The sequence below is a fragment of the Zymoseptoria tritici genome, chromosome 2, assembly GCF_000219625.1.
Source record: "Zymoseptoria tritici IPO323 chromosome 2, whole genome shotgun sequence".
Lineage (NCBI taxonomy): Eukaryota > Fungi > Ascomycota > Dothideomycetes > Mycosphaerellales > Mycosphaerellaceae > Zymoseptoria > Zymoseptoria tritici.
The window spans coordinates 2827124-2851246 of record NC_018217.1 but is presented as its reverse complement, the minus strand read 5'-3'; the positions used below and the strand labels follow the sequence as shown (position 1 = coordinate 2851246).

Below are 24123 nucleotides of genomic sequence, written 5' to 3'. Positions count from 1 at the left end.
CACGGTCTTCACTGGGCCAACCACTCGTCACCAGTCAATGGACAACCTTCGAGCCCTTGGACAACCTTCGAACGATGGCTGTGCTGTACGCCTAGCGTTGAGTGCTCTCACCTAAACACCTTTCAAGCCGAGTAGTTCTACTACTGGCTGACCACCTGGAAGTGGACCAGCAAGCAACCCTGGCAAGGCCCCCATGAGCCTGCTGCACGGACGATAAGTCTCCCCTGAGACTCCTGTGATTGCATCTCTGCACCCTCGAACCAAATGTGATGACCTTGTGGCTTCCGCGCAAGGGAGTACATGATATATTCCTCGCCAGCCGCCATCCAGTTCCTCTTTCCTTTCTCCAACAAACCAACACATCCAGAGCAAAAGAAAAGACCAAGATCATCATGCAGATCTTCCAGCTTTCTGTCATTCTCTCCTTGGCTTCGGCCGCACTGGCCGGAGTAAGTCATTGTCCTCCTCCTCCTTCAATCCTTTCCATCCGAGACTGACATTCACGATTCTCAACAGTGCAAGATCCGCTTCTACAACGATGCGGGAGTCTGCCCTGTCGGCGGACAGGATCTCCCTTGCTCTGTGGTACGTCTCGTTCTTCCGAGTATGGTACATCGCTGTCGTCCTCTTGCTGACAAGACCGCTATCTCGACAGGACTCGAAATGCGTGCACCACGGCCACAAATGCTACCGCATCAACAACGTCGCCACGGTTGCAAACTGCAACTAAGCCACCACGAACGAGAAAGTGGGAGAGACCCATGGTTGGGGCTGGAAGCGAACGACCGCCGAGGAAGCCAAAGGTGGATGAGCGACCCGACCATCATCCATCATCATCTTTGTTTTGTCTTTCCACTACAGTCGGTCCTCTCAAGCCCATACCACTGATGTCTAGTCGTGTTCGGAGGAGGAAGCATGGAGGAAGGGATGAAGCATGGAGCAAGCAAGCTCCGAGGAAATCATACACACTAGTTCCTTTGTCCAACCCAATGATTCCTCCATCAAGCGTCATCCATCCCGTACCCGCCATTCCGCCTCTATGCTGCTCGTCGTCATCGATACAGTGATCCGCGATCAATTCCCTCTTGTCTCCCCATCCTTGTTCACCGTTGGATGCGGAAACCTCTCCTTGTCATCCTTCACCTTTCTCTTGAAAAGCCCAAGATCCTTCAACAGCTCGTCCACGTCCCTCTGCCAACTCTCATGCTCATACGCGCCTCCATCACTCCCTGTGGACCAAAAGTCGCTGCCCATGGCACTATCACGGTCACCGTCTTCGCCGTACTCACTCGGGTCATAATTCTCCTCGTCCTCGTCATACCCATCATCCAATTCTCTCGGTAGAACAATCGGATTCTTCAACTCGCCCACCGCCAATGCCAGGTGTCGTCTCAACGCCTCGATCTCAATCGTCAAAGCCTGGTTGAGCGGGCGTAGCTCTTCGACTTCATTCGTCAAAGCTCTGATCTTGACCTCGCTCACAGCTCTGCTCTCCTCCATTGCACGTTGCATCTTCGATACTTGTCGTTGATAGTCTTCCATCTCGTCCCTCGCACGATCCGCTTCATCCCTTTTCCTCGTCGCGGCGGCGTTGACAGACAATTGCAGCGACTTAATGACTTCCTGCATCTCCAGAATCTTGGCGTCGCGCTCGGCGGCTGAGACAGCGTCTTGATTGATGTGTGCGCGGGTGCGGATCTTCTTCGCTTGATCGGCGTACCGCAGAGTGGAAAGTGTTTCTTCGTAGTCTGTGGGCGAGATGCAGGCCACCATGGCTGTTTTGGAATTTCCTCCTAAACTATCCTTGAGCAGCCAGGTGAGGACAGAGTCGCGATATGGTACGACCTCAGCACGACGCTTGGGTTGGTTCGGGAGGCCAAGACTTCTTGCTGGACGCTGGCGCTTCGGGTCTGCCAGGGCGGCGATGACTCGACCCAGAGTGGAGAGGGATTGATTGATATTGCCGCCTTCCTTGAGACGCTGACCAGTGGCTTCGGTGCGGCCAGCCCGTTCAGAGCCAGCAAGGTCGACAAGACGCATACGGGCGAGACGCTCGATTGTCGAATCCGTGGCGACATCGTGCTGGATTTGTTTGAGGGTAAGAGTGAAGACGGCGTGGGAGCGGGAGGATGTATCGTTCATTTTGGTGGAAGCCGTAGTGCGATTAAGGTCGCCCATCTTCATGAGGCGAAGGATGTCGTCGTAGGACTTGACGGGTTCGTCAGTGAGATTTTGCACGTAGACTCCGTCAGACTTGGACTCGCGGATTTTTAGGTAGGTCGGAGGAATTGTGCGAGGAGTGAGCAGGTCTTTCACGTGCTCGTTGTAGATCTCAAAGTAGGAGACATGAACGTTGTAGGTTATACTGCCGTTCTGTTCCGATTCGACTCGTTGGAAGAGACCTTGACACGTCCGAGGGATCAGGCCGGGCTCGTCAGGTGTGCCCATCATCGTGTATGACTTTCCACTTCCCGTCTGTCCGTATGCAAAGATACACGTGTGATAGCCATCGAAGTTGTGGTCGAGGAACTCCTCTCCAAACGAAGCGTAGACATCGTGTTGATGTGCGAAGTGTGGATCCTTGTCGTCGTGGGACCAGAACGACTTGTCGAATGTGAATGACTTCTCTTCATGTAGTCGTCTTGAGCTCTTTGCGTCTTCTGTGCTGAGTGTGGGCGCCAGTAGCTTCGTCTCTTGCGTGACTGGATTCATGCGAATGATGCATGGTGATTGTTTCTCAAAGTCTCGCTTGATGAAGCGTCGCACTCGGACCACGACTTTGACGTTGCCGCCGTCGCCGTCGATTGGTGTGAGTGGTCGTTCCATGTCAACTGCGTCTCGACTGCGGAGACTCGGGGAGCTTGCGGTGGAATGATAGGTGTGGAGGTCGGAGGTAGTAGGAGCTCGATTCGCCATCGCGTTTGCGGCGTTTGCAAGGAGCGGCGCGGAAATGAAGAGGGCGGCAGCGAAGTCGTCGCACAATTCGAGGAGGATGTCTTGACTTCGTTGTCGAAGATGGACGAACATCAATCAGTGCAGCAGTCCAACGTCAGTGCCCCAGCTCTCGGACCCAACGGCGATCTACGCGTGGTGGAAAGTGCCCTCGATTGGTGCCATTCAAGGTTAGGCGCGAGCCCGTTTGTTTGCATGTCCAACTAGAGACCGTTGTCAAGGGCAGGATTTAAAAAGACGACAAACGCCGAGAGCGTCTTGGGCGTAGTATGCATACCAGCCGGTACAGACTCTACGCAGCACCCCAGATCCTCGTGATATTTTTCTCACTTCACTTGCACATGAATTCTCGACCACGTGATTCACCTGGTTCATGAGGCGAGTTGGCAGCATTTTTCCCGGAGGTCGTTGCGTTGGACATATCAGGACGGTTTGGTCCAATCACCGACGCTTCTCGATGACCGGCCTTCGAGGCAAGACTGCAAGTCTTCTCCTCGATCGAATCCCTGGAGATCAACGGCTGGAAGTTGTCCGAGATGTCACGAGCTCACTGGGTCCGAAGAGCAGCAATGCAGATGTTGGTTTCGCTGCTGCCTTGTTGAAATTGCAACCCGAAACCCGGTCTAGAAGTCTTCTGCTTGACCACCTGCAGAGCCAAGTGGAAAATGGCTGCGACTTAGTAGCTGATGCTCCAGAGCTGGAACAAGAAGTGCTGGCTCGAGTCATTGAATCCATTGCTCAGTCGTGTTCACTGAGCGGTGACGGACGCATTGAGAATGGCGGCTCGACCCTTGATTCTGGTCGCCAAAAACGGACGAATGGCATCGCCAACGATTCCGGTCCTTCGGCGGCTGTCGACATGATAACTAATTCCCTCAGATTCGCGAGCCGAAGGTTGTCTGCAGAGCTGGCCGAAGTTCCCGCTCAACAGTTGTTCAGTTCTTGCCTGAAGCTGGTCGCATCCGCAGATAAGAGCATTGCTTCGTCTGCTCAGGAAGCTTTGCACGCTCTACTCGCGCTGCGGTCGCAAGTCTCTACTGAAGAGCAGCAGATGTTGTGGGACCGCATCCAAAATCTTTCGAGCTCGAATGATGCTTCTCACAAGACGGTCGGCTACTCGCTGTGGCTGCGCTGGACTATGGAACAGTCGCTTGACAAGTCGATCCTTGCTCAGCAGACCTATTGGAGTTTGATCGTAGAGGCTCTGAGGAACGGAGACTCCGAAAAACGAAAATGCGGTCTTCAAATACTGCGATCGTCAGTCGATATGGCAATTCGAGAACCTTCCCTGGTGTCGATGGTAGCCGCGCAATCAAATTTGAACTCATCTTGTAAGTGGACCGACGCATCTCCCGCTTTTGTCCACGCGAGAGTTCTCGCACCCTTCATCACAATACGAGCAGTCGAATTCAATGGCATCGTGGTACTGACCGACGCTGCCAGCAACTGAGTCAATACGGAAGCAATACGCCAGATTTTGCAATACATTCGAAACGATCGTTCTCGGCAGATACCTCAATCAAGTGCAGTTGAGTGAAGCTGACCTAGACTTCTTATCATCACCACAGTCGGCAGTTAAACCGGTCTGGCTGTATACTCTCCTATCCTCGGCAATGGACCAGCGACTGCAAGAATCAAATCGAAAGTTCATTGGAACATGGATCATGACCGCCAATATTCGAGTAGACGATGCAGGAAGTTTCTTAACATTTTTCCGAAACGACTTCATACCATGGGTGACAGCTGGATACTTGTTCACATCCTCGCTTCGCAGGGAAGAAGGCCAGCTACGGTGCCAGCACGGTGATCAATTAGCGACGTACATCGCGCAACTGCTACAGAGCTATTCCGAGCTTACGGGTGACATTGCTGACGCCATTCTGGACAGCATGTTGGCTCGCAAGAACAACAACTTTGCCTACTCAATGGTGTATCAAGTAGAAGGTCTAGCACAGGCATGGGAGTCTGTCGAGGGACTCGAACCACAGGCCGAACAGCTCGAAAAGCTTGCGAAGATCTCTACTGGCTCTGCGATTCCGGACGTGGCTCGAGACTTTGCGCTCGCTCGGTGCTGGAAGCTATGCTATGCGTACAAACAGAAGAACGCTGCCTTGACCAACAGCACGATCGAGACTTCTGCTTCTCGGTGGCAGCGACTCCAGGATATAACGAAGGGACTTGACGCAGGCATATCAGCGCAGACCAACGGGACGATTGCTTCATCAGCTTTGGATCCATCGAAGAGAGAGATCAATGAGCAAGCAGCATTGCGGAAGTGCGCAGATCTGATCGAGACACTGGACCGAGGAGTCGACCAGGACGAGGCAGATCGCCATAACGAGCTAGTGAATGATCTCTGGACCGACATGGAGTATCTCGAATACCCAAAGGCCCTCCTTATCGCTCTACCAGAATTGGTTCTTCACCCCGAACTTGTCTCCATGGCGTCAGTAACAGCCTCGAGCAACGATGCCCTGGCTCAGACGTTGGTCAAGAAGACGCAGGCTTTGCTAGAACAGGCAGACCGGCGATCTTACTTGCTCGCTCCTATCGTCAGTGCGATCCGAGACGTGGCATTGTCAAGTCCAGAGGCAGCCTCGACTCTGAAGCTGGAAGACTCGATTCTGTATATCGCCGAGCATCCTCCGACTACCACTATCGATTCGCAATTGGAAGAGACTGCAAGTTGCCTTCTGAAGTCGATGGACCCGTCGTTGGTGCGCTTCTCATACGAATACTACTTCGGCGAACGAGCAAGCTATGGATTTGCTGCCTTGATTGATATGACCAATCGATTGGGAAATCTGAACAATGGCCTTGCAGAGAACCTGCTCAAGCGTATATTGGAGAAATGGGTGAAGCAAAGACTGCCACCTCCGACCGTCAGTCAATGGAAAACATCTCTTCAGCTGCAAATCATGCTGCTCTGTGCGGAGCAATACCTCCCGAGGGCAAACGGAACCGAGGCCAGGAAGCTGTTGAAAGACTTCTATCACATCCTCTCCGTCGAGCCACTGCCAACACTTCGCTACATCATTGAGTGGACCATCGCCAGGGCATACATCCACCATCCCAGCCTCGGCCAAACCATATTCGATGAGCTTAGCACGAAAGACCACCACTCGAATCCGAAATTCCTCGCCTCGCTTATGAAGATCGGAGTGACTATTGCCAAAACGTCCACTTCCGACGAGGCTTTCGCTATGAAGCTAGCCACTGTCTTCGTCCCGTTGGCAGCCTCGTCCAAAGTCGTTATCCGTCACGAAGCGCAGTGGCAGGTGCCCATCCTCCTGGACCACGCTCGTGAAAAGCAATGGCGGTCCATCATTGAGTCTACCGCTTTCATCGCTCTGGACGACTTTATCCGCAGTCTCGAGCGCTATTCGGACCCACCCGTCGACCGCCAGATCGATCAACTTGATCCCATCAGCGACCACAATCTCATCCACCTTATTTCCGGGCCATGGTGGGATCTCGACCAGGTTGAACAGCGGAAATGCCAGCACTCCGACTTTGTCCGTCTGCTCGCGAACTCTTCTCCTGCACTTCCTGCTCCGTGTCTTCCGCTGGGACCTCCTCCACCCTCATCTACCACATCGTCAGCTACAACCAACACTACTCAGGAGCCTGCGGACGCTGCCGTCAACCGTGTCCGACGAAACGTCAACACAATATCCAGCACGCTGACATCGACGCCTCTTCCATCTTCCGCTTTACAAACCAAGGGAACGTCATACCTCGCGACCCGAGATGCCGCCCGACCAACTTCACTCATCGTCATCGCCTCCCTGGTAGATAATCCACACAACCTGGGTGGGCTCTCGAGAGTCTCAGAGATCTTCGGCGCCGGCGCCCTCTACGTGACTAACCCAACCGTGGCCTCATCCAAAGACTTCGTTGCGGTTTCCGTATCTTCACATTTCCACTTACCCATCCTCGCGCTTCTACCAGACGACATTCCCTCCTTCGTGGCAGAGAAGCGAAAGGAAGAAGGCTATACCATCGTGGGTATCGAGCAGACGGACCGCAGCGTTCTCATTGGCGGCGATGGGAAAGAAGTCGTGGCACTGCCAGAGAAATGTATCCTCGTGGTTGGCAGTGAGAGGGAGGGTATACCCGCTAAAGTGTTGAGTGAATGTGGATTGCTGGTGGAGATTGAGCAGGTGGGCGTCACGAGAAGTTTGAATGTACAGACTGCGGCAGGGATTGTGTTGGCGGAATACGTCCGGCAGAGGAGGGTGGAGAAGAGGGAGCGTGCGACGTAGCATCGATTGCAAACGGGCCGGTGCACTCCATCTCGTGTATGGAGTGGCATCATGCGGAATGCCTTGGAAAACGAGACTTCGGAAAGGATCTGCATGCTGACTACCTCCTCCTCAGGCGCTTCGGAACATTACTTGAAGTTTGGAAGGTGCATATTCCGAGTGCAGGAGCAGGTAGGTGTGTATGTAAGCAGCTTTGCCGTCTGTGAAACGATTTCCGAATTTCGACAACAACACTATCCCTTATTTCGAACGTTCTATTCGGAGTGAAGGGGCTGCAAAGGAGATAGCATGCTGATCACGCATTCCGCTTTGTGTTGCTTGGGAGTTCGTTTCTGTGTATACATACGGACTGCGTTTCTCGAATGGTCTGCAGATCGAGACAGTTCCAAGCTCCTTTCAACGGTGCACGCCCACTTCGCTCCCGCTCCAGCTCCAGGCAATGTGGCTCCAGCTCGCTTCGTCTCGCAGCTGCCGTTCTTCATTCCCGATGCCACGGCGGCGAACAGCAAACTCCCCACGTACTTCACCGTGGGATCGGTGGACAACGTGACTCCTCCGGAACCGGCCATTGCGTTGGCCAAGAGGATGAATGCGACGTTGCAAGTCGTTTCAGAAGCGGGACATTTCGATGTCTATCCAGGAAAGTTTGCGTATGAACGGAATGTTACTGCTCAGGTGGCTTTCTTGCAAGAGAATGTGCCGATTTGATAGGACTGCTGTGAAATATTATAGATTGTAGGGCCTCTCCTTTGTCTTCTGCCACGAACGTCACCAGACTGTGGGTAGCTTGCATGCTCTTCACTGTCCATAGACGTTCAATCAACTACTGGTCATTCTTTAGAAGTCCGTCCCTTTGCCTTTTGTAACACGCATTCAACACGAATGCAACGTGGGACGTGTCGGAGATCCCAATCATGGGCGACAAGCGCCGTCAACAGTAGCCATCGACTGTGCTCGAACAGGATTCGCCGTGCTCGAGTTCCAAGAAAAAGAAAGAAGTGAGGTTGAAGAAGGAGTGAAGGCGGCATCATTCATGCAGGGATACTGAGTCAGCAAGCGGCACCTCCCTTCCGCGGACTTTTTCGAGATGCCAGCGATCGACGCACAACCACCTCGTCATAGTCTGCGTGAGGTGTGCTGAAAGTGAGGAGTCTATCAAACACACCGTGACAGGATTACTAAGGCACAAAGAATACTCTTCAACCTCAAGGTAGGCGTATATCTCCCGTCGCCTCTGCATCTTTTCTCTTCCATTCGCATTCACCCTCGCTCCGTCACCATGCCGGACCGCGACGAAGACAGACGCAACGATGAGACACAGCCGCTCCTCGAAAATGGCTCACTAGACGGCGGTGAAGGAGGCGATGCGAGAGAACTTGTGGAATTCGGCAAAGACGACCCGGGAGATCCAAGGAAATGGAGTAATACGAAGAAAATGCTGAATGTCACCGTCATTGCTTCTATGGCTGTCTTGTCGCCGCTGGCGAGTTCAATGTTCACGCCCGGTATCGACCAGATCGCAGATGGATTGAACACGACGACAGACGCTGTTATCGCGTGTACGACTGGATTTGTGATCATGCTCGGGATCGGTCCTTTGATACTGGCTCCGCTGAGTGAGACGTTCGGAAGGAGACCAATGTATTTGATTTGGTGAGTAGGCATAGATCGGCAGCAGCAGTAAACCTTTGCTAACAAGTCTCGCAGCTTTGGTGTATTCGCTCTTCTGCAGATTCCCTCGGCTCTCGCACCGAACATCGCAACGCTGATCGCCAGCCGCACCCTTGCCGGGTTCTTCGGAAGTGTTGGCATCGCAAATGGAGGTGGCTCGCTCAGCGACATGTTTGAGCCAAGTCAGAGAGCAGGTGTCTTTGGCTGGTATCTTTTGGGGCCTCTTCTCGGACCAAGTGCGTTGCTTGCCCTTCGAGATTGATAGAGCAACTATGCTGACTTGCCTCCCAGCCCTCGGCCCTCTCTTCGGCGGCGTAATCGTCCAACGCCTCGACTGGCGCTGGATCTTCTGGATCTTGACGATAATCTGCATCCTCTCCACCGTATCCGCCTACTTCTTCCTCGTCGAAACCTACGCCCCAGTAATCCTCGCCCAGCGCAAAGCCCGGCTCGAAACCGAGCACGGCACTTCCAACGCCTACCGCTTCCCAGGCGAAGACGATCGCTCCTTACCGGCCAAACTCCGCACATCCCTCACCCGCCCGCTCCGCATCCTGATTCAACCCATCGTCCTCACAATGTCCATCTACCAAGCCATCATCTTCGCCACGACGTACAGCATCTACACCAACATGCAAGCCGTCTACCAGGGCGAATACGACTTCTCCACCGAACAAGTCGGCCTCCTCTACCTTGGTCCGGGTCTCGGTTTTCTCACCTGCGTCTGGTTCGTGGTTCCGCGAATCGACACGGTCTACAACCGGCTCACCGCGCGCAATAATGGCAAGGGACACCCGGAGTACCGTCTCCCACTAGCCAATATCGGCAGCGTCCTCATTCCTGTCTCCCTCTTCTGGTTCGCCTGGACAGTTGAACTGCACGCGCACTGGACCGCTTCCATCGCCGCAACATTCTTCTACGGCATCGGGCAAGTCATCATCCTCAACACGACGACGAACTACTACATCGACTGTTTCGAGCAGTACGCCGCCTCAGCCATCGCCGCAGGAGCCGTATTCAGGAGTGTGGTCGGTGGAATCATCCCGCTGTTTGCTCCGACTTGGTTCGAGAAGTTGGGGTATGGGTGGGGAGTGTCAGTGTTTGGTTTCCTCTCTGTCGTCATAGCACCGGCACCGGCCGTGTTCTATTTCTATGGAGGAGTGTTGAGGGAGAAGTTTGCTATCCAGCTTTGAGGGGCAACGGCGAAGCAAGTATTACATCGACAGACTAAGCGAGAGCATTGAGGGGGCGTTTTGATTGTTGAGCATAGCGAGGACAGAGATCGGCTGGAGTTACGTTGGGGCATTGAATCATTTCATGGTAGCGGCGGATGTGCTTGATGAATCAATGAAATTGTTGTCGGTCTTGAGGAGAATTTCATACCGGCCGTCTTATTGCGTCGAGTGCAGAGAATACACTTCCTCCACCGCTTCTCGTCGCAAAGCATACTTCAGGCTTCTGTAAGCAGCAGCAAGGATGGGAGTCATTCCCACACCACACATATCACAGTCACCTCTCACGCGAATTTCGAAGTTCAGAACACCTGTCATTCGGGGGCATCTATCAACAACACTCGCGTAACAGACACAAAGCGTGCGCGCACAGGGTGCTACAGTCCAGATTTCCCACTTGCAGGCTAGCCAGCCGCACCGCTTGCCCATTCGACTCATTCAATCGGTAACAGACTGTTCCACGACAATCTCGTAATCATCCGTGTTATCTCCTAGCCTCTGAACTATGAGGCATAAACGCGGACATAGCGCGCACTGAGGCGAAAGTCCCTCGATGAGCAAAAACAAAAAGCCAAAACGCCGGGATACGGAATATGGATGGCGGGCGAATTTGGGTATCCCGGATGGGGGAGTGAGGTGTTGAATGTGTTATCTTCGTGCAGTGGTGGCATGGAGTGAACGAAGGGTTCCAAACTGTGATGATGGGTATCGGGGGGGTGTGTGGTCGTGATCTTCGATTATGAGGCATGTCGGAAATGTGATGCGTTGGATCGGGGTTTGGAATCGTGTTGGTTGGTGGATTGGATGGCGAGTCGTGGGCAGTGGATCGTGTATAGCTGCTTCGCTGGAATGTGGATCGGTGCTGGGCTCGGGTCGGAGGATGTAGGAGATGTGGCAGTCATTTCCCAGGGCGTCGTGTAGATGGGCGGATGTCCATCGTCTCGATGCAGCCTGATAATGCTGCCGACCTACCTGGGTCGCCATCGAAGCCGTGTTCTGGCTTGAGACGTACCCTGCGATGGAGATGACAGCCATACTGGTGGCTCGGTCTCATGATCTCCTTACATGTCCATGCTGTCTCCACCGTTGGCGAAGTTGAAGTTCTGCTGTTGTTGCTGAGCACCGAAGCCGAACTGACCATCCTGACCTTGTTGGGGTGCCAGATCGGTGACTTCAGCATCGTCGCCGTCATCCGAGAAGTACTTCTCGATGATGGTGTACGCCTTCATGTAGATCTCCTCGTTGCTGTTGTTCTGGCAATCGTGGATCTTCTCCATGCCACCGCAGTCCTCAATGAAGAGAGCATACTTGTTGACGGGTGTCTCGGCACTGCCATCAGCAGCCTCTTTGTCCATGTCACCAACCTTGAGGATGTTCTCAAGACCATCCAGAGCGACCTGGATAATTTTGTTGTCCGGGCAAGCCAAGAGGTCACACAGAGGACGGATAGCGCCTTGAGCTACGAGCAGACGGATCTGATCTGGCTTCTGCAGACCACCGCTAGTCGCGTTTGAGATGGCCCAGCAGGCTTCCTTGCGTGTCTTGAAGTCGCCATGGCTCAACAGGTGAATAAGTGGTGGCAGGATGTTCGCATCGATAACCGACTGGATCTGGGTGCTGTTGCCAGCGGTGATGTTCGAGATAGTCCAGCAAGCCTCCTTACGGATACCGTCCTTAGTGGAGCTCAAGAGAGATAGCAATGCTGGAAGGGCACCGCAGTTGATGATGAGTTGAGTCTGGACATCGTCGCCGGTGACAATGTTGCCGACCGATCGCAGGGCAGGTGTCTGGACGGATGTGGAGGCGTGCATGAGAAGCTCCACGAGGCGACGTGGAATATTGGCCTCGATGACGGCCTGGATCTTGTCGTTGGAGCCGTCGGAGAGGTATGAAATTGCCCAGCAGGCGTCGATGAGGACCTCATCATCAAGAGAGTAGACGAGCTTGGCGAGGACCGGCAGAGCAGGTGCAATCGTTTGCCAATCTGGCTGAGGTGTCTTACCACGACAGAAGTTGCTGAGTGTCCAAGTCGCGTTTCTGAGCATGCTCAACTTGCGGCTGTCTCCCAACAGGCGGACAAGAGGTGCGAGCGCACCAGTCGACAGGACGAAGTCTCTGCAGTGTGGACTGTCTCCAGCAATGTTTCCAAGCGCCCATACCGCCTGCTCACGGACATCCGGCTCCGGGCTGCTGAGCAGCTCCACGAAGATTGGCACAGCTCCTGCTTCGATCACGACCTGAGTCTGTTGCGCAGAGCCCGAGGCAATGTTGGTGAGCGCCCAGGCAGCCTCGAACTGAACGAGGGTGTGAGGAGAACGGAGGAATTCGACGAAGCGGCCGACGACGCCGGTTGCGATGACGCGCTCGATGGGAGGGTTGCGCTCCTTGGACAGGAGTTTGCGGAATCGGGTGGTGGCTGTGATCTGGTCGTCGATTTTGTCGGAGAAGACGCCTTGGACCATGAGCGGGAGGTCCTCGTCCAGCTAGATGCATGTGTCAGTACTTGTATCACTAGCAATGGGCCTCACACATGAGTGCTCACCTGGCTCTCGGTATTGGCGCCTTCATCGTCACTGTCTGGCGCAGCGCCCAAAGAGGCACCCGGAGCACCGTCACCGCGAGCACCAATGCCTCGTCGCTTGGCGAGGTTCTCTTCGCGCTTTTGCTTTCGGATCTCGACTTGCTGTTCCTCGCGGCGGCGGCGCAGCTCGTCTGGCTTGAACGTGCTCTTCGCCTTGAAGTTGTTGCGGCGATGCTCGGGAATGTAGCGTTCGGCCATGATGGCGGTTGTTCGTCGTTCGACGAGTGGCGAGCGACTGGGTATCGGTAGTAGAAGTGTTGATATTGGTTCACCGTCAGAAGTGCGGTTTGGTGTAGTGACGGTAAGAAGGAGCAAGAGTGGTGATGGTGAAGGACGAGGGTTTAAGGTACTCATGTCTCTGATGAAAACATGTCGCTTGCTCGTCCCGCTTCCCGTGCTTTTAGCGTCAGAACTTAGCTTGCTAGGCGTCAATCTCCTTGTTCGCGAGCAAACCAAAATTTGATGGGCAAGCAACCCAAGTGGGGGTGAATTTTCATTGACGTTGCGACGACAACCAACATCTACGGGGCATTTTTTCAGATCGTTTCTACGAAGCGGAGGGTGTATTACTACTGTAGTGACTGATCTGTGGTCGAGAATGTCGCCCGTGATAGTGCTTACTTTGGATCTGGAGCTGTGAGCTGAAAAGGAGATCTTCCATGGTGGGGAGCTCTGTCACGTGACAGCCGAGACTTTTGTCCCGTAGCTTCAGGTTTGTCCACTAGTCTCACGCGACCAGTTCTGGAAGCGAAGTGAAAGTCGCGTCTTCCCCAGAACACACTCATATCCGCTGCAAATCGCAAACTTCACGCTACGGAACGCACACATCACGCTGGTCGTCGATATCACCGATACAAACATCAGACACAAGACATTCTCGCAGGCACTAAACATTCCTGTGCACAAACGAGACGAGGCCAGACTCCGAGACCATCGACTCCATCCGTGGCTTTATTTCCCACTCCAAAGACATGACTCGAGCAGCGATTTCTCGAGCAGCAGCGATTTCCTTGCGACAATCCTGTCGGGCAACGCGGCGGTCCTCTGTGTCTGTTGGACTGAAGCTACAGCGTGGGGTCTGAGGAAGGACAAGCTATCTGTCAATTCACCTCACAAAGGCGCCGCCCATCTGCCAACATGGCTGCTGTTCCAAAGGACTTCGTTGATCTGGCGCACGCCTTTGCCGCGCAAGAAGGGACGTTGGTCAACATCATCGGCGTCGTGGTCGATAAGATGGACCCAACGACCACGAGACGCAGCGACTGGATGTTAACGTTCAAGATCACCGACCCGAAACTTCTGGCCACACAACCAAGTGCAGAAGGTTTGACCATCCGCTTCTTCAGACAGGATCCAACCCATCTCCCACGCGTGCGCAGCATCGGTGATGTTGTGCTGTTGAGGAGCATCAAGATCAGTACCTTCAATGGCCAGCGTCTAGCTTTATCGCACTCCACCACTTCGTCACTAGTCTTTCCGTCTGCGTCTATACCAGATCCCAACTTCACCATCGGCTATCAAGGCAGCAACAGAATCGAGTGCCTGGGCATTCCGATGCATGTCGAGAAGTTCACCCTCAACGAGCAGCAGTATGTCATGAGCCTGCGACATGCTCTGGGAGGAATCGTTGGTGAAAGAGCGACATTGGCCGCAGCAATGGCGGCCGTACCTACGCTACAGGCTGCAGGTACTGTTCCGAAGCAGAAGCTCCCAGCCGAATTCAACAGCGCACTTGAGCCGCCCGCGAAAAAGCAGAAGTTCGAGTCAAGTCTGGGAGCAAAGTTCAAGCTCGTGCGAGATCTGAAGGAGCCGAAAAGCTTCGCTGACGTTTGTGGCCTCGTTGTGAAATGCATTGGAGCACAATACGGCGGCTGCGATTTGTACATCACAGACTACACGCCTAACGAGCAAATGCGCTATTATCCACCGCCAGAAGAAGAGACCGATCGTGAACGGGATGGCGACATGTACGGCTACAACGGACCACCTCGAAAGTCATGGCCCGGACCTTACGAATATTTAGTCTTGAAGGTCAATGTCAAAGAGCCTCACGCAAGCTTCGCCGTCCAATCTGTCCGAGAAGGAGACTGCGTCATGCTTCGCAACATGAAGACCCGTATCACTCCGATGGGGACATGGCTGGAGGGCGACATGTGGCCCGATGACAAGTATCCCAACAAGGTCTTAATCACCAAAGTTCTGAACTTGAACTTCCCAGAAGCGAAGGCCTTATTCCAGCGCCGGGACAATTACTGGGCCAAACGAGATGCTCTCTTGGCTCCCAAGCAGAACGAGGGAGCCACACTCAGCAAAGCCGAGAGGAAACGCCAGAAAAGACAGAAACGCAAGGATGGACGGCAAGCGAAATCCGGACCGCAGGAGAATGTCGAGCCTTCCAAAGACGACACTTCCAGTAACGAGCACAGCGACGACGCATCTAAATCAACGCGGATGAAACCCGATACCAACCAATACGTACGCTGCCGCGACCAGGACATCAGCCTCACACGTATCAAAGACATTCTCGACCCACGCAATCTCCGACACACCAACCGCCGCCTCGATGGACAAGAATACATTCTCCCTTTCATCAACGCCAAGTACCGCGCCAAAGTCCGCGTGGTGGATTTCGAGCCCAAAGACCTCCGCGACTTCGCCGTGCGGCCGGTGCAGAATGATAGTCAGGCCATTTCCGAGTCGACAATGGACTGGACATACGAATCCGCCTCTCCGCCGTCGTGGGAATGGCACTTCTCGCTCTTGCTGGAAGACGCATCTGTACGTCCTGAACATCGCACTGAAGACGATCGAATATGGGTGAACATCCAGCATGAACAAGCACAATTCTTGTTCGGCAATAGATTGGCTGATCCGGGCGATATGACGGGCGGGACTGCCGGGCTATTGGCTCAGTTACGGGAGAGACTATTCATTCTTTGGGGAAACTTGGAGGAGATACACAGTGCAGGTGCTGAAGAGGGTGGAGTAGAGGCGATGCAGCAGGAACTGAGCAATTTGCCGTTCGAGTGCTGCGTCATGGAGTACGGAGTGGAGAGAGATGATGATGATCCGGAAAAGGGTCCGAGGCCGGAGGAGGCGTGGAAGAGGATGTATGGTATGTTTGGGGCGACGATCTTGTGAATGTGTGGAGGAGAGGTTGGGGCGGATAGAAGACATCGAGCGGTGCTTCTCTCATGCGGTAAAGCATATTACAAATTACGAAGGCAGTAGACTTCTCTTGGACCCGCTCCTCTCAACGCTCCCCTCAATTAAACAACGAATCAAAATCCAGATCATTATTCGTCCCGCCATTCCCAGCACTCGCATCACCCTCCATCCCCTCAAACCCCGCCAAGTCCATCAAATCATCAAAGGTGGAATCTCTCTGCTCGCCCGCCGCACCCTGCTGATCCATACCGCCATTTCCACCACCACTTCCATCGCCCGTGTTGGTGGTGGTATTGAAGAACTCACTAAAGTCCATCTCGGCACCACCGCCATTCCCAGATCCAGTCGTGTTGGCGTAGTCTTCTAGGCCTGGTAGCAGGGAGGAGATGTTATCGTTGTCGCCTGCGGTTTCGTCGTCGAAGTTGCCGCCAAAGGAGCCGAAGTCGATGTCGGTGGAGAAATCGGGTGCTGCCGCGGAGTCGGTGTTGGTGTTGGTGGCGTCGGCTGTGGACAGGGTGTCGTTGAAAAGGGAGTCGAGGTCGTTGGTTGCTGTGTCGGGAGGTTGGTCGGATGGGTCCAGGGTGTCGGTAGCTGTGGTTGTTGTGTCGAGCTGGAGGGGCGCGGATGTGACTGGGACGTCTTCGTTGGTGGGTGGTGTGACGAGTATGTCGCCAGATTGGGCTACAGTCTGAGCTGCAGTCTCGGCGGGAGGTTGTGGTGCTGCTTGCTGTTCTGGTGGATTCTGCTGCTGCTGTGAAGATTGGTCGTCCTGTATGGCTACGTCGGCATCGACGTTCGGTACATTCTCTGACGGACTCGACTGCACGGTTTGCTTCGCATCTGGGCTGGACTGCTGTTCTGAGACCGTCTCAGGTGCAGCTGCAGTCACAGCAGCAGTCGGTTCAGGAGCGATAACGCCGGACTGCTCTCTGCATACAGCGAGGTCCCGACGCATCACGAGAGCCGCTAATTGCTATCTATGGCGTCAGATAATGTATGTCGCGATGATTTAAATGCCTGCTGATGTCCATACCAATTCGCTCTCTAGCTGATCGAGAGTCTCGTGAAATCGGCTCGAGGCGACAGGGACCACGTGCTTGAGCTTGGTGAGTTGAGACGAGGGCTTCGCCTTGGGGTTCGAGCTGATGGCCGCGAAAACTCGTCCGGTTTGTTCGAGCTGTCGTTGTGATGAGTATATGGCTTTCCCGGGAGGACGCAGGATGGTCATACCACGAGATTTACTTGTGCTTGCAGCTGATCTAGCAGTGCGGAGTGGTCGGTGGCAGGAGGCATGGTCAATATATGCGTGTTGCGATGTTGCCGGCGTGGCGGCTCGTTGATACGTGAGTAATGTATTCTGTCGATGTCATCGTAGGCAAGCGGATCGTCGAAGTCACGTCTACCTTAGCATTCTATGCTCGGAGAATTAATCATCATTGTCACGGGATCTCGACGATCCATCCCATCGTTCACGTAGAAAGTGTGGTTCACGGTAAGGTTGACGGAAGACGGGAAGTCCCGTCACTCCCGTGCAGCCCTGCAGGTCTCGGATTCCGATTCCTTGCCGAGTGGGAGCTTTACGAGTGGGCTGAGAGAGAGAGATCTCACTTCCTTGAACGCTACGTTCCTCTCTCTCTCGCTCTTCCTCCTTCCTCCCTCCTTCCCACATCATCACCTTTTGCCATCTCGAGGCGCGTCGACCTTTTTCGTCCTCTTTTTCCTCTTTTCTCGCATCTCCTTTGTGATTTCCTTGCTGGACTCGGTGCGAATCGTCGTCTTCCTCTCTCTCTCGTCTCGTCTCGACCAAGGCTGGACTTTCGCGTCTATCGCACGCTTAATTGCTGTACGGAAAGGACATTTCTTCAGCCATTGTACGTCTCTCGCCAGGTGGTCTATATCTCCAGGTGGACCACATCAACCTTACTCCTGCTCTCCTTCTCCTTCTCCTCACGCCCCGCGACTGATCCCATTCTCCTCCCACAGTAGCCTCTCTTGTCAGCTTTCACACGACCTCGTAACGACTCTCGTCAACCTCATATACCCTCGAATATTCCGCATTTATTACGCACATCTTCGCAATGGCCGATACATCCTCCGCTCCCTCCTCGCTGCCTCAGCCACCGACTGGTGGTGCTTTCGAGAATGGCTCCCATATGCCGCCGCCGCTTAATATCCCTCAAAATACGAATCCGCTGCCCACCTCTATGAACAGTGCGTTCGAAATGGGCTCTCCGACCAGCGCTGGGGGCCTCGTCAGGCGTGCGGCCCCGGAGCCGAACAAAAGAGCTTTGTATGTGGGTGGACTCGATCCTCGCGTAACAGAGGACGTCTTGAAACAGATCTTCGAAACGACGGGCCATGTGCAGAATGTAAAGATCATTCCGGACAAAAATGTGAGTGCAGGAGCATACTTTCAGCAATCAGGCGACAATCCGCTTGCATTGCTCAGTCAACAGCCAAAGTTCGCGTGACAATTTCAACTTGCCCAAAACACCCCGCTATCCCCTCCGAATCCACCGCACGCCTACGAACATCACTCCATCGATTGATACAAAGATTCAGACCGCTGACCGGTGTAGTTCCAGTCAAAGGGGTTCAACTACGGCTTTGTTGAATACGACGACCCCGGTGCCGCCGAAAGAGCCATGCAGACCCTCAACGGAAGGCGCGTGCATCAGCAGGAAATTCGGGTCAATTGGGCTTACCAGTCCAACACCACCTCCAAAGAGGACACTTCCAACCACTTCCACATTTTCGTCGGTGATCTCTCCAATGAGGTGAACGATGAGGTCCTCTTGCAGGCATTCTCAGCCTTTGGGACAGTTTCGGAGGCGCGCGTGATGTGGGACATGAAGACTGGCCGTTCGCGCGGATATGGTTTCGTAGCTTTCCGCGACCGCGCCGATGCTGAGAAGGCTCTGAGTTCAATGGATGGCGAGTGGCTCGGATCGCGCGCGATTCGCTGCAACTGGGCCAACCAGAAGGGTCAGCCATCATTTTCGCAGCAGCAGGCCATGGTTCAGATGGGCATGACTCCGACCACTCCATACGGAGGACACCACTCATTCCCGACTCAGGGGGCGCAGTCTTACGAGATGATCGTGCAGCAGACTCCTCAGTGGCAGACTACGTGCTACGTCGGAAACCTCACGCCATACACCACCCAGAACGACTTGGTTCCGCTGTTCCAAAATTTCGGCTATGTCACCGAGACGCGTTTCCAATCGGATCGCGGCTTCGCTTTCATCAAGATGGACACCCACGAGAACGCCGCCAACGCCATCTGTCAGCTGAGTGGCTATCAGGTTAACGGCCGTCCGCTCAAGTGCAGTGTAAGTCTTCGAATGAGCTTCGACTTCAAAACGCAAAATCAGTCCGATGCTAACTTGATGATGCAGTGGGGTAAGGACCGCCCACCGACCGGCCAATTCGATGGCTTCTCTCCAGCGCAAGGCCCACCTTCTGGGTTCCCACAGAGTGCTCAAGCATTCTTCCCTCAATACGGCCAGCCAGCCATGTCTCCTCAATGTAAATAAATGGGTCTTCGAAGCTGCAAGCATTCTCAAGGCTAACACACCGTGAACAGCAACCCCCGGCATCGGATACCCATCACCTAGTCCCGGTGGCTGGCCCGCAAACATGGCACCCCCTGGACAGCAGCCGATGCATCCTTCGCAAGGCGGATGGCCTGGTCAGCAGATGACGCCTCAGAGCGCGGGAGGATATGGAGGCGGGCCTGGTGGCTTTATGCCACCGCCGCAGCATGGTGGAGCTCCTCAGCCGGCGCCATATGGGAGAGGCTTCTCGGGATACTAGAGGAGCAGAAGAACGCGCTCATCGGGATGTTCAACAGGCCTTTGGCCTATGACATCTCACGTTCGATTACTGGATACCAAAGCTCGATTACGAATTGAATACTGGATCACTCTGCATCAAGAACATGGATAAAGGTCGACAGATCTTCAGCTTCGGCATCCTTTCAGCGATGGAGAAGTCAGCATGGTCATCGAAAAATCACGGGGGCAAATGTGACGGGAGGCAAGGATATGGATGCATGCTGATGAGGCAGAAGCATGAACCGTGCCTCAAGATCAAGGAGGCATCGCCGACATCAATGTGAATAGAGTATGCTGGATTGGAGGAGACCGCGGACATGAAAGGGCTGGATAGCGCTATAATTCCACTCGACTTCAACAATACTTCACCTCACTGTTCATCTTTCAATTGAGCTGGCAAGTGCTAGCTAACGACACCCAGCCCTTAGCGGTCATTCGATTGTATGTTTTCGGCAAATCTAAATTCTTTTTCTTGACACGACAGGCGGTAGACATCGAGATCCATATCACTTCAGCGAAGACGGTACAAGACGCGGTGTCGCGTGAAGTCATTCCAGGCTGTCAACGGTGCTGAACTCGTGAAGGAAGATGGCAAGCAGTAGTCAAGCCGTGGACAGAAGGTAGGATGTTGTCACGCCCGTTACGAACACTCTGGGACGCCGTTGTAGATCCTATCAACGGGTGGCGCGTCCAGCCTTTGTTGCAGTGCCTCGATCGGTGGCTCGATCTGATGACATGGTAAGAAGAGAGACAATTGACTAGCATGATGTATTTGCATCGCATTCGTGATTCGTTCTTGTTGAGCTAGACTGGCTAAGCTACACATGTCCACTTCGCGTGGATCCTCAACTCCTTCTTCTTGTTCGTAGTCGTAGTCGTTTTCGTAAAAGCAAAAGTCTCCAGCCAAATCCAAATCGTATCGTATCATCATCTTTCTTCCTTTCGTAATCACATCGCATCGTGCCAATCTATTCCTCTTTCTCGCTCGCACTGTATCCAGACCATGTCTCAACTCAAAGACCACTCAAGCCAAATCAAGAGCCATCTCCTCCTCCAAGCTCACGAACTTGCCGCCGATGGTCGGGAAGCGCCACAAACCCACACCCGGCACCGCAGGCATCACCCCATCACCCGTCATCGCGCCCTCCAACGCCTTCGCGTAGCCCTCTGGAATGTCGCCCGTGATCTCCACCTCCTTGAGTCCCTGCAGCGTCTCGAGCTCCTTGAGGTACTTGTGCATCTGCTTGTCCGGGTACCCGTCGACCGGGGACTTGAGCATGAGATCCTTCATCTCGTCGGTGACTTTGAGCTTGAAGACTTCGAGCTTGGTGAGGGTGGAGAGGAAGCCCGCGTTCAAGCTGGCGAGCCACTCCCAGCTCTCGACGGTGATGTGGAGTTTGCGGACGTTCGAGAGGAGGGTCGAGGAGATGAAGTTGTTGAAGACCGGAAGGAAGGAGGGATTTGGGAGGTCGTGGGCGGCGGGGAAGGTGAGGGTCAGAGGCTTCTTGTGGAGGACTGAGAGGGCTTCGGAGGTCGTGGTCTTGCTGAGGAGGAGGATGGTGGGAGTCGTGCGTTTGGGGTACGTGATTGCTGGGAAGAGCATTGACTTGTTGGGGACGACGCGGTTGATCGATGTGGAGATGGTGGACCAGTCGAGAGACATGTCGTAGATGGTGTCGCGAAGCTCACGCGGGAGATCGTAGAAGGTCTTGGGCGGAGTCTCCATGACGGCCTTGAGCTCGGCAGACTGCTCAGGGTTGAGGCCCTTGAAGACGACGTTGCCGACGCCGCGAACGCGACGAAGGTGGTCGAGAGCGTCACGCATCTGGTCGCGGAACCCACAGTGGTAGATGGCATGGACGCAGGTAGTCATGTGCTGAACCATCGCAGGGTCGGTGAAGTTGATGGTCAAAGTCTTCAGGTTGTGGTTGCCCTTGCTCAGCACAGCGGCGAGCTGCTTGATGAGACGAGTGTATCCGTTCCAGCTCTGTCTGAGGATGATCTTCTCGACGATTGGGTGGCCGTGATCGGTGATCTCAATGTTCTGGACGGTTCGGAGGACCGTGGGAGCGATGACGCGGTAGAGTTTGCCTACGGAGAGGATGCCGTGGTGGAAGACGACGGAGTTCTCGTCGAGCAAGCCGCGAGCCTCGCGGTAGATTTGCTTGTTGAGCAAGAAGATGGATGGGGCAGAGCGCTTGAGGATGTCCTTGCCGATAGCGCGGTCACTCTCGGAGGCCACGGAAATGCGAGCGTACTGCTTGTCGAAGAAGTTCTGGATGCTCTCGAAGCCGACGGCGAGGACGATGCGGTAGATGGCGTTTCCTGGAAAGGAGAAGACGGAATGGTTAGCAAAGTCTCAAATGGATAAAAGGAGGATCTTGAAGCCAGTTGACTCTACTTACGAATCTCGCCTGGAAGCTCAAGGAACTCGAACTTGGAACGAACGATCTCAAGCTGAAGACGAGTGACATGGCGGTACTTGACTTCGCGGAACATTTCGAACGAGTTGACGCGGCCTTGGCCGAGAGGAAGAGTGTTGCGAGGCTGCCATGGTCGTTAGTGTTGTATCGTTGTAGGTGTTGCTGAAGGATGTCTTACCATCGTGCTGAGCGGTAGTATCAAGCGGTACTTGAATGAAGCTGGAAGGTTCTTGAGGTATCTGTCGTTGGTTCGGTGATGGCTGGAGGAGTAGACTGCGGCCTTGAAGAAGTCAGTATCGTTCAACGAAGGCGTGGTGGTAGTGCCAATGGATAGAGGTGTTCCAATAGCTGGTATAGGAGCTGAAGGAGGAAGAGGAAGTACTCACAGTAGTAGTGCTGTCGAAGTAGTCTGGTGGATGGTAGTAGAAGAGAGGAACAAGGTGGCAGAGGCGAAGTAGATATAGTCGACGGCCGTCGAGGCAGCTCCATCGCGAGCACATGCTGGTGGAGCTCTTCGGAGACAATGCAGCAAAAGAGTGAAGCACAGAAGAGCAATGAAAAGCACGAGACTGCGTCGGCGGAGGGGAGGACTGGGTAAGCGGGAAGGACCGCTGGGGCCAACTTCCCGACGCAGCATCGGATTCGTCCCATCGCACTCCCAAAACACTTCGCAAAAATCCCAGCACACTTCGAGGCCCGTCGTACCATATCATTGATGGATCGAAACCAGTGGCAGCGACATTGCCGGGTGTGGTGGTGGTGTTGCAGCCTCCGAGGGCGGGACGCGATCCCCAAGCCGACCCCGACTTCTCCTCCATCGACCTCCCCTCCGCCTTCACTCCTCAGCAACAAACACCGCCTGTCACGAGCACATTGACCGGGGTTAGGTGATTGATATGCACCGTGGTCAAAGCTTCCAGGCCTGCTGCCGCGTGTCTATAGCACATGTCATTGTCAGTATTCACCTCTTTCACCTCCATTTGCACGTGCTGCTCATTCCATTGAGCGGCGGCTCGTCGTCATTGACCGAAACGTACCAGAGTACCAAGTGCCGGTGTACCGAGTGTCCAGCCACTTCTGGAAGATGCTTTGAGCCTCAGCCTCGTTGGGAGCTTTGAGCATGAGCTCGTAGACTTTCAGCTGCTCCTTGAAACCTGGGTTGGGATCGCAGACTTCCCGTCCTTCGCAGAGTTGAGCCAACGCCAATTCAGGGCTGATGTTGTACTTCCACATCAAGTAGCAGCATACGATGGTCGCGGATCGTGACTTGCCCATGGCGCAGTGTACGAAGACTGCTCCACCGTTGGAGAGAGCGTTGTCGATGAACGCGTTCGTTTCTGAGAAGTGCTTCAGCAGGACTTCATTCGGGTCATCGTCGAGTTTGATCCTGTGGCAAACACAATCAGTATGAGATACTGAGCACGCGTGGTGAACGACGAGAATGACAAGGTATGTTCTTACTGGATATGTTTGAAGTGCTTGAAGTGATCGTTTTCATACAGATCATAGTCCAACACCGACACGATATGCGTGATCTTCGCCGCTTTGAAGAGGTCTGGCTTCTGATACAACGCGTGGAGACCACCGATATATCTACACGAACGGGCAGAGCAAGAGATGGTCAGTCACAAGGACGAGAAACAGATGAGCAAACAATCGGGAAGAGGCGTACAGGTTGCCTGCACGAGGCACGAGATCGAGCCAGCCCATGGCTGAGGCAGGGGGAAATAAAGAGATGGACAAGAGTATCAGGTGGCTATCATGATGAGATGGGATATGTGTGGAAAGAGGACAATAGCAGCAATAGTGATGGTTGTGGTTGCGATAGGGAGCATTTCACGGCATGGCGTGAGGTCCGTTCACACCGGCTCTTTGACCTCGGCCCGGCAGTCACCCTGCTTCTGCACGACACCCGTTGATATATACATTATTCCGACGAAGTCGACAGAAAGCAACGTCGGTCGGAAATAGCGAAATGGTTGAACCTCGAGAGTT

General features: G+C 54.1%; 9 protein-coding genes across 9 annotated transcripts; 5 read left to right on the top strand and 4 right to left on the bottom strand.

The window, feature by feature from the left end:
* Positions 1-1074: 1074 nt before the first annotated feature.
* Positions 1075-2919, bottom strand: MYCGRDRAFT_99262 (uncharacterized protein; the record flags this gene model as incomplete). Its single annotated transcript, XM_003855065.1, has 2 exons — positions 1075-1229; positions 1290-2919. The coding sequence occupies 2 exons, from the start codon at positions 2914-2916 to the stop codon at positions 1075-1077; spliced, it is 1782 nt and encodes a 593-aa protein (XP_003855113.1).
* A 490-nt stretch (positions 2920-3409) lies between these two features.
* On the top strand, positions 3410-7925 carry MYCGRDRAFT_91052 (uncharacterized protein; the record flags this gene model as incomplete). Its single annotated transcript, XM_003855322.1, has 4 exons — positions 3410-4283; positions 4396-7206; positions 7333-7392; positions 7591-7925. 4 exons carry the CDS (start codon positions 3410-3412, stop codon positions 7923-7925), a joined length of 4080 nt encoding a protein of 1359 aa, XP_003855370.1.
* Positions 7926-8496: 571 nt separating this feature from the next.
* On the top strand, positions 8497-10081 carry MYCGRDRAFT_91051 (uncharacterized protein; the record flags this gene model as incomplete). Its single annotated transcript, XM_003855323.1, has 3 exons — positions 8497-8870; positions 8925-9124; positions 9180-10081. The coding sequence occupies 3 exons, from the start codon at positions 8497-8499 to the stop codon at positions 10079-10081; spliced, it is 1476 nt and encodes a 491-aa protein (XP_003855371.1).
* Positions 10082-10845: 764 nt separating this feature from the next.
* MYCGRDRAFT_68879 (uncharacterized protein) lies at positions 10846-12994 on the bottom strand (the record flags this gene model as incomplete). Its single annotated transcript, XM_003855064.1, has 2 exons — positions 10846-12603; positions 12663-12994. 2 exons carry the CDS (start codon positions 12897-12899, stop codon positions 11182-11184), a joined length of 1659 nt encoding a protein of 552 aa, XP_003855112.1.
* A 501-nt stretch (positions 12995-13495) lies between these two features.
* Positions 13496-15842, top strand: MYCGRDRAFT_108245 (uncharacterized protein; the record flags this gene model as incomplete). The annotated part of the gene is made up of 1 exon (XM_003855324.1): positions 13496-15842. The coding sequence occupies one exon, from the start codon at positions 13839-13841 to the stop codon at positions 15840-15842; it is 2004 nt and encodes a 667-aa protein (XP_003855372.1).
* Positions 15843-16061: 219 nt separating this feature from the next.
* Positions 16062-17204, bottom strand: MYCGRDRAFT_108244 (uncharacterized protein; the record flags this gene model as incomplete). Its single annotated transcript, XM_003855063.1, has 4 exons — positions 16062-16174; positions 16686-16842; positions 16903-17046; positions 17100-17204. 4 exons carry the CDS (start codon positions 17160-17162, stop codon positions 16062-16064), a joined length of 477 nt encoding a protein of 158 aa, XP_003855111.1.
* Positions 17205-17947: 743 nt separating this feature from the next.
* On the top strand, positions 17948-19405 carry MYCGRDRAFT_35430 (uncharacterized protein; the record flags this gene model as incomplete). The annotated part of the gene is made up of 3 exons (XM_003855325.1): positions 17948-18262; positions 18449-19201; positions 19268-19405. 3 exons carry the CDS (start codon positions 17948-17950, stop codon positions 19403-19405), a joined length of 1206 nt encoding a protein of 401 aa, XP_003855373.1.
* Positions 19406-19505: 100 nt separating this feature from the next.
* Positions 19506-20077, top strand: MYCGRDRAFT_79596 (uncharacterized protein; the record flags this gene model as incomplete). The annotated part of the gene is made up of 1 exon (XM_003855326.1): positions 19506-20077. One exon carries the CDS (start codon positions 19509-19511, stop codon positions 19683-19685), a length of 177 nt encoding a protein of 58 aa, XP_003855374.1.
* A 3044-nt stretch (positions 20078-23121) lies between these two features.
* On the bottom strand, positions 23122-23838 carry PTP3 (tyrosine protein phosphatase 3; the record flags this gene model as incomplete). The annotated part of the gene is made up of 3 exons (XM_003855062.1): positions 23122-23515; positions 23590-23721; positions 23801-23838. The coding sequence occupies 3 exons, from the start codon at positions 23836-23838 to the stop codon at positions 23122-23124; spliced, it is 564 nt and encodes a 187-aa protein (XP_003855110.1).
* Positions 23839-24123: the final 285 nt, after the last annotated feature.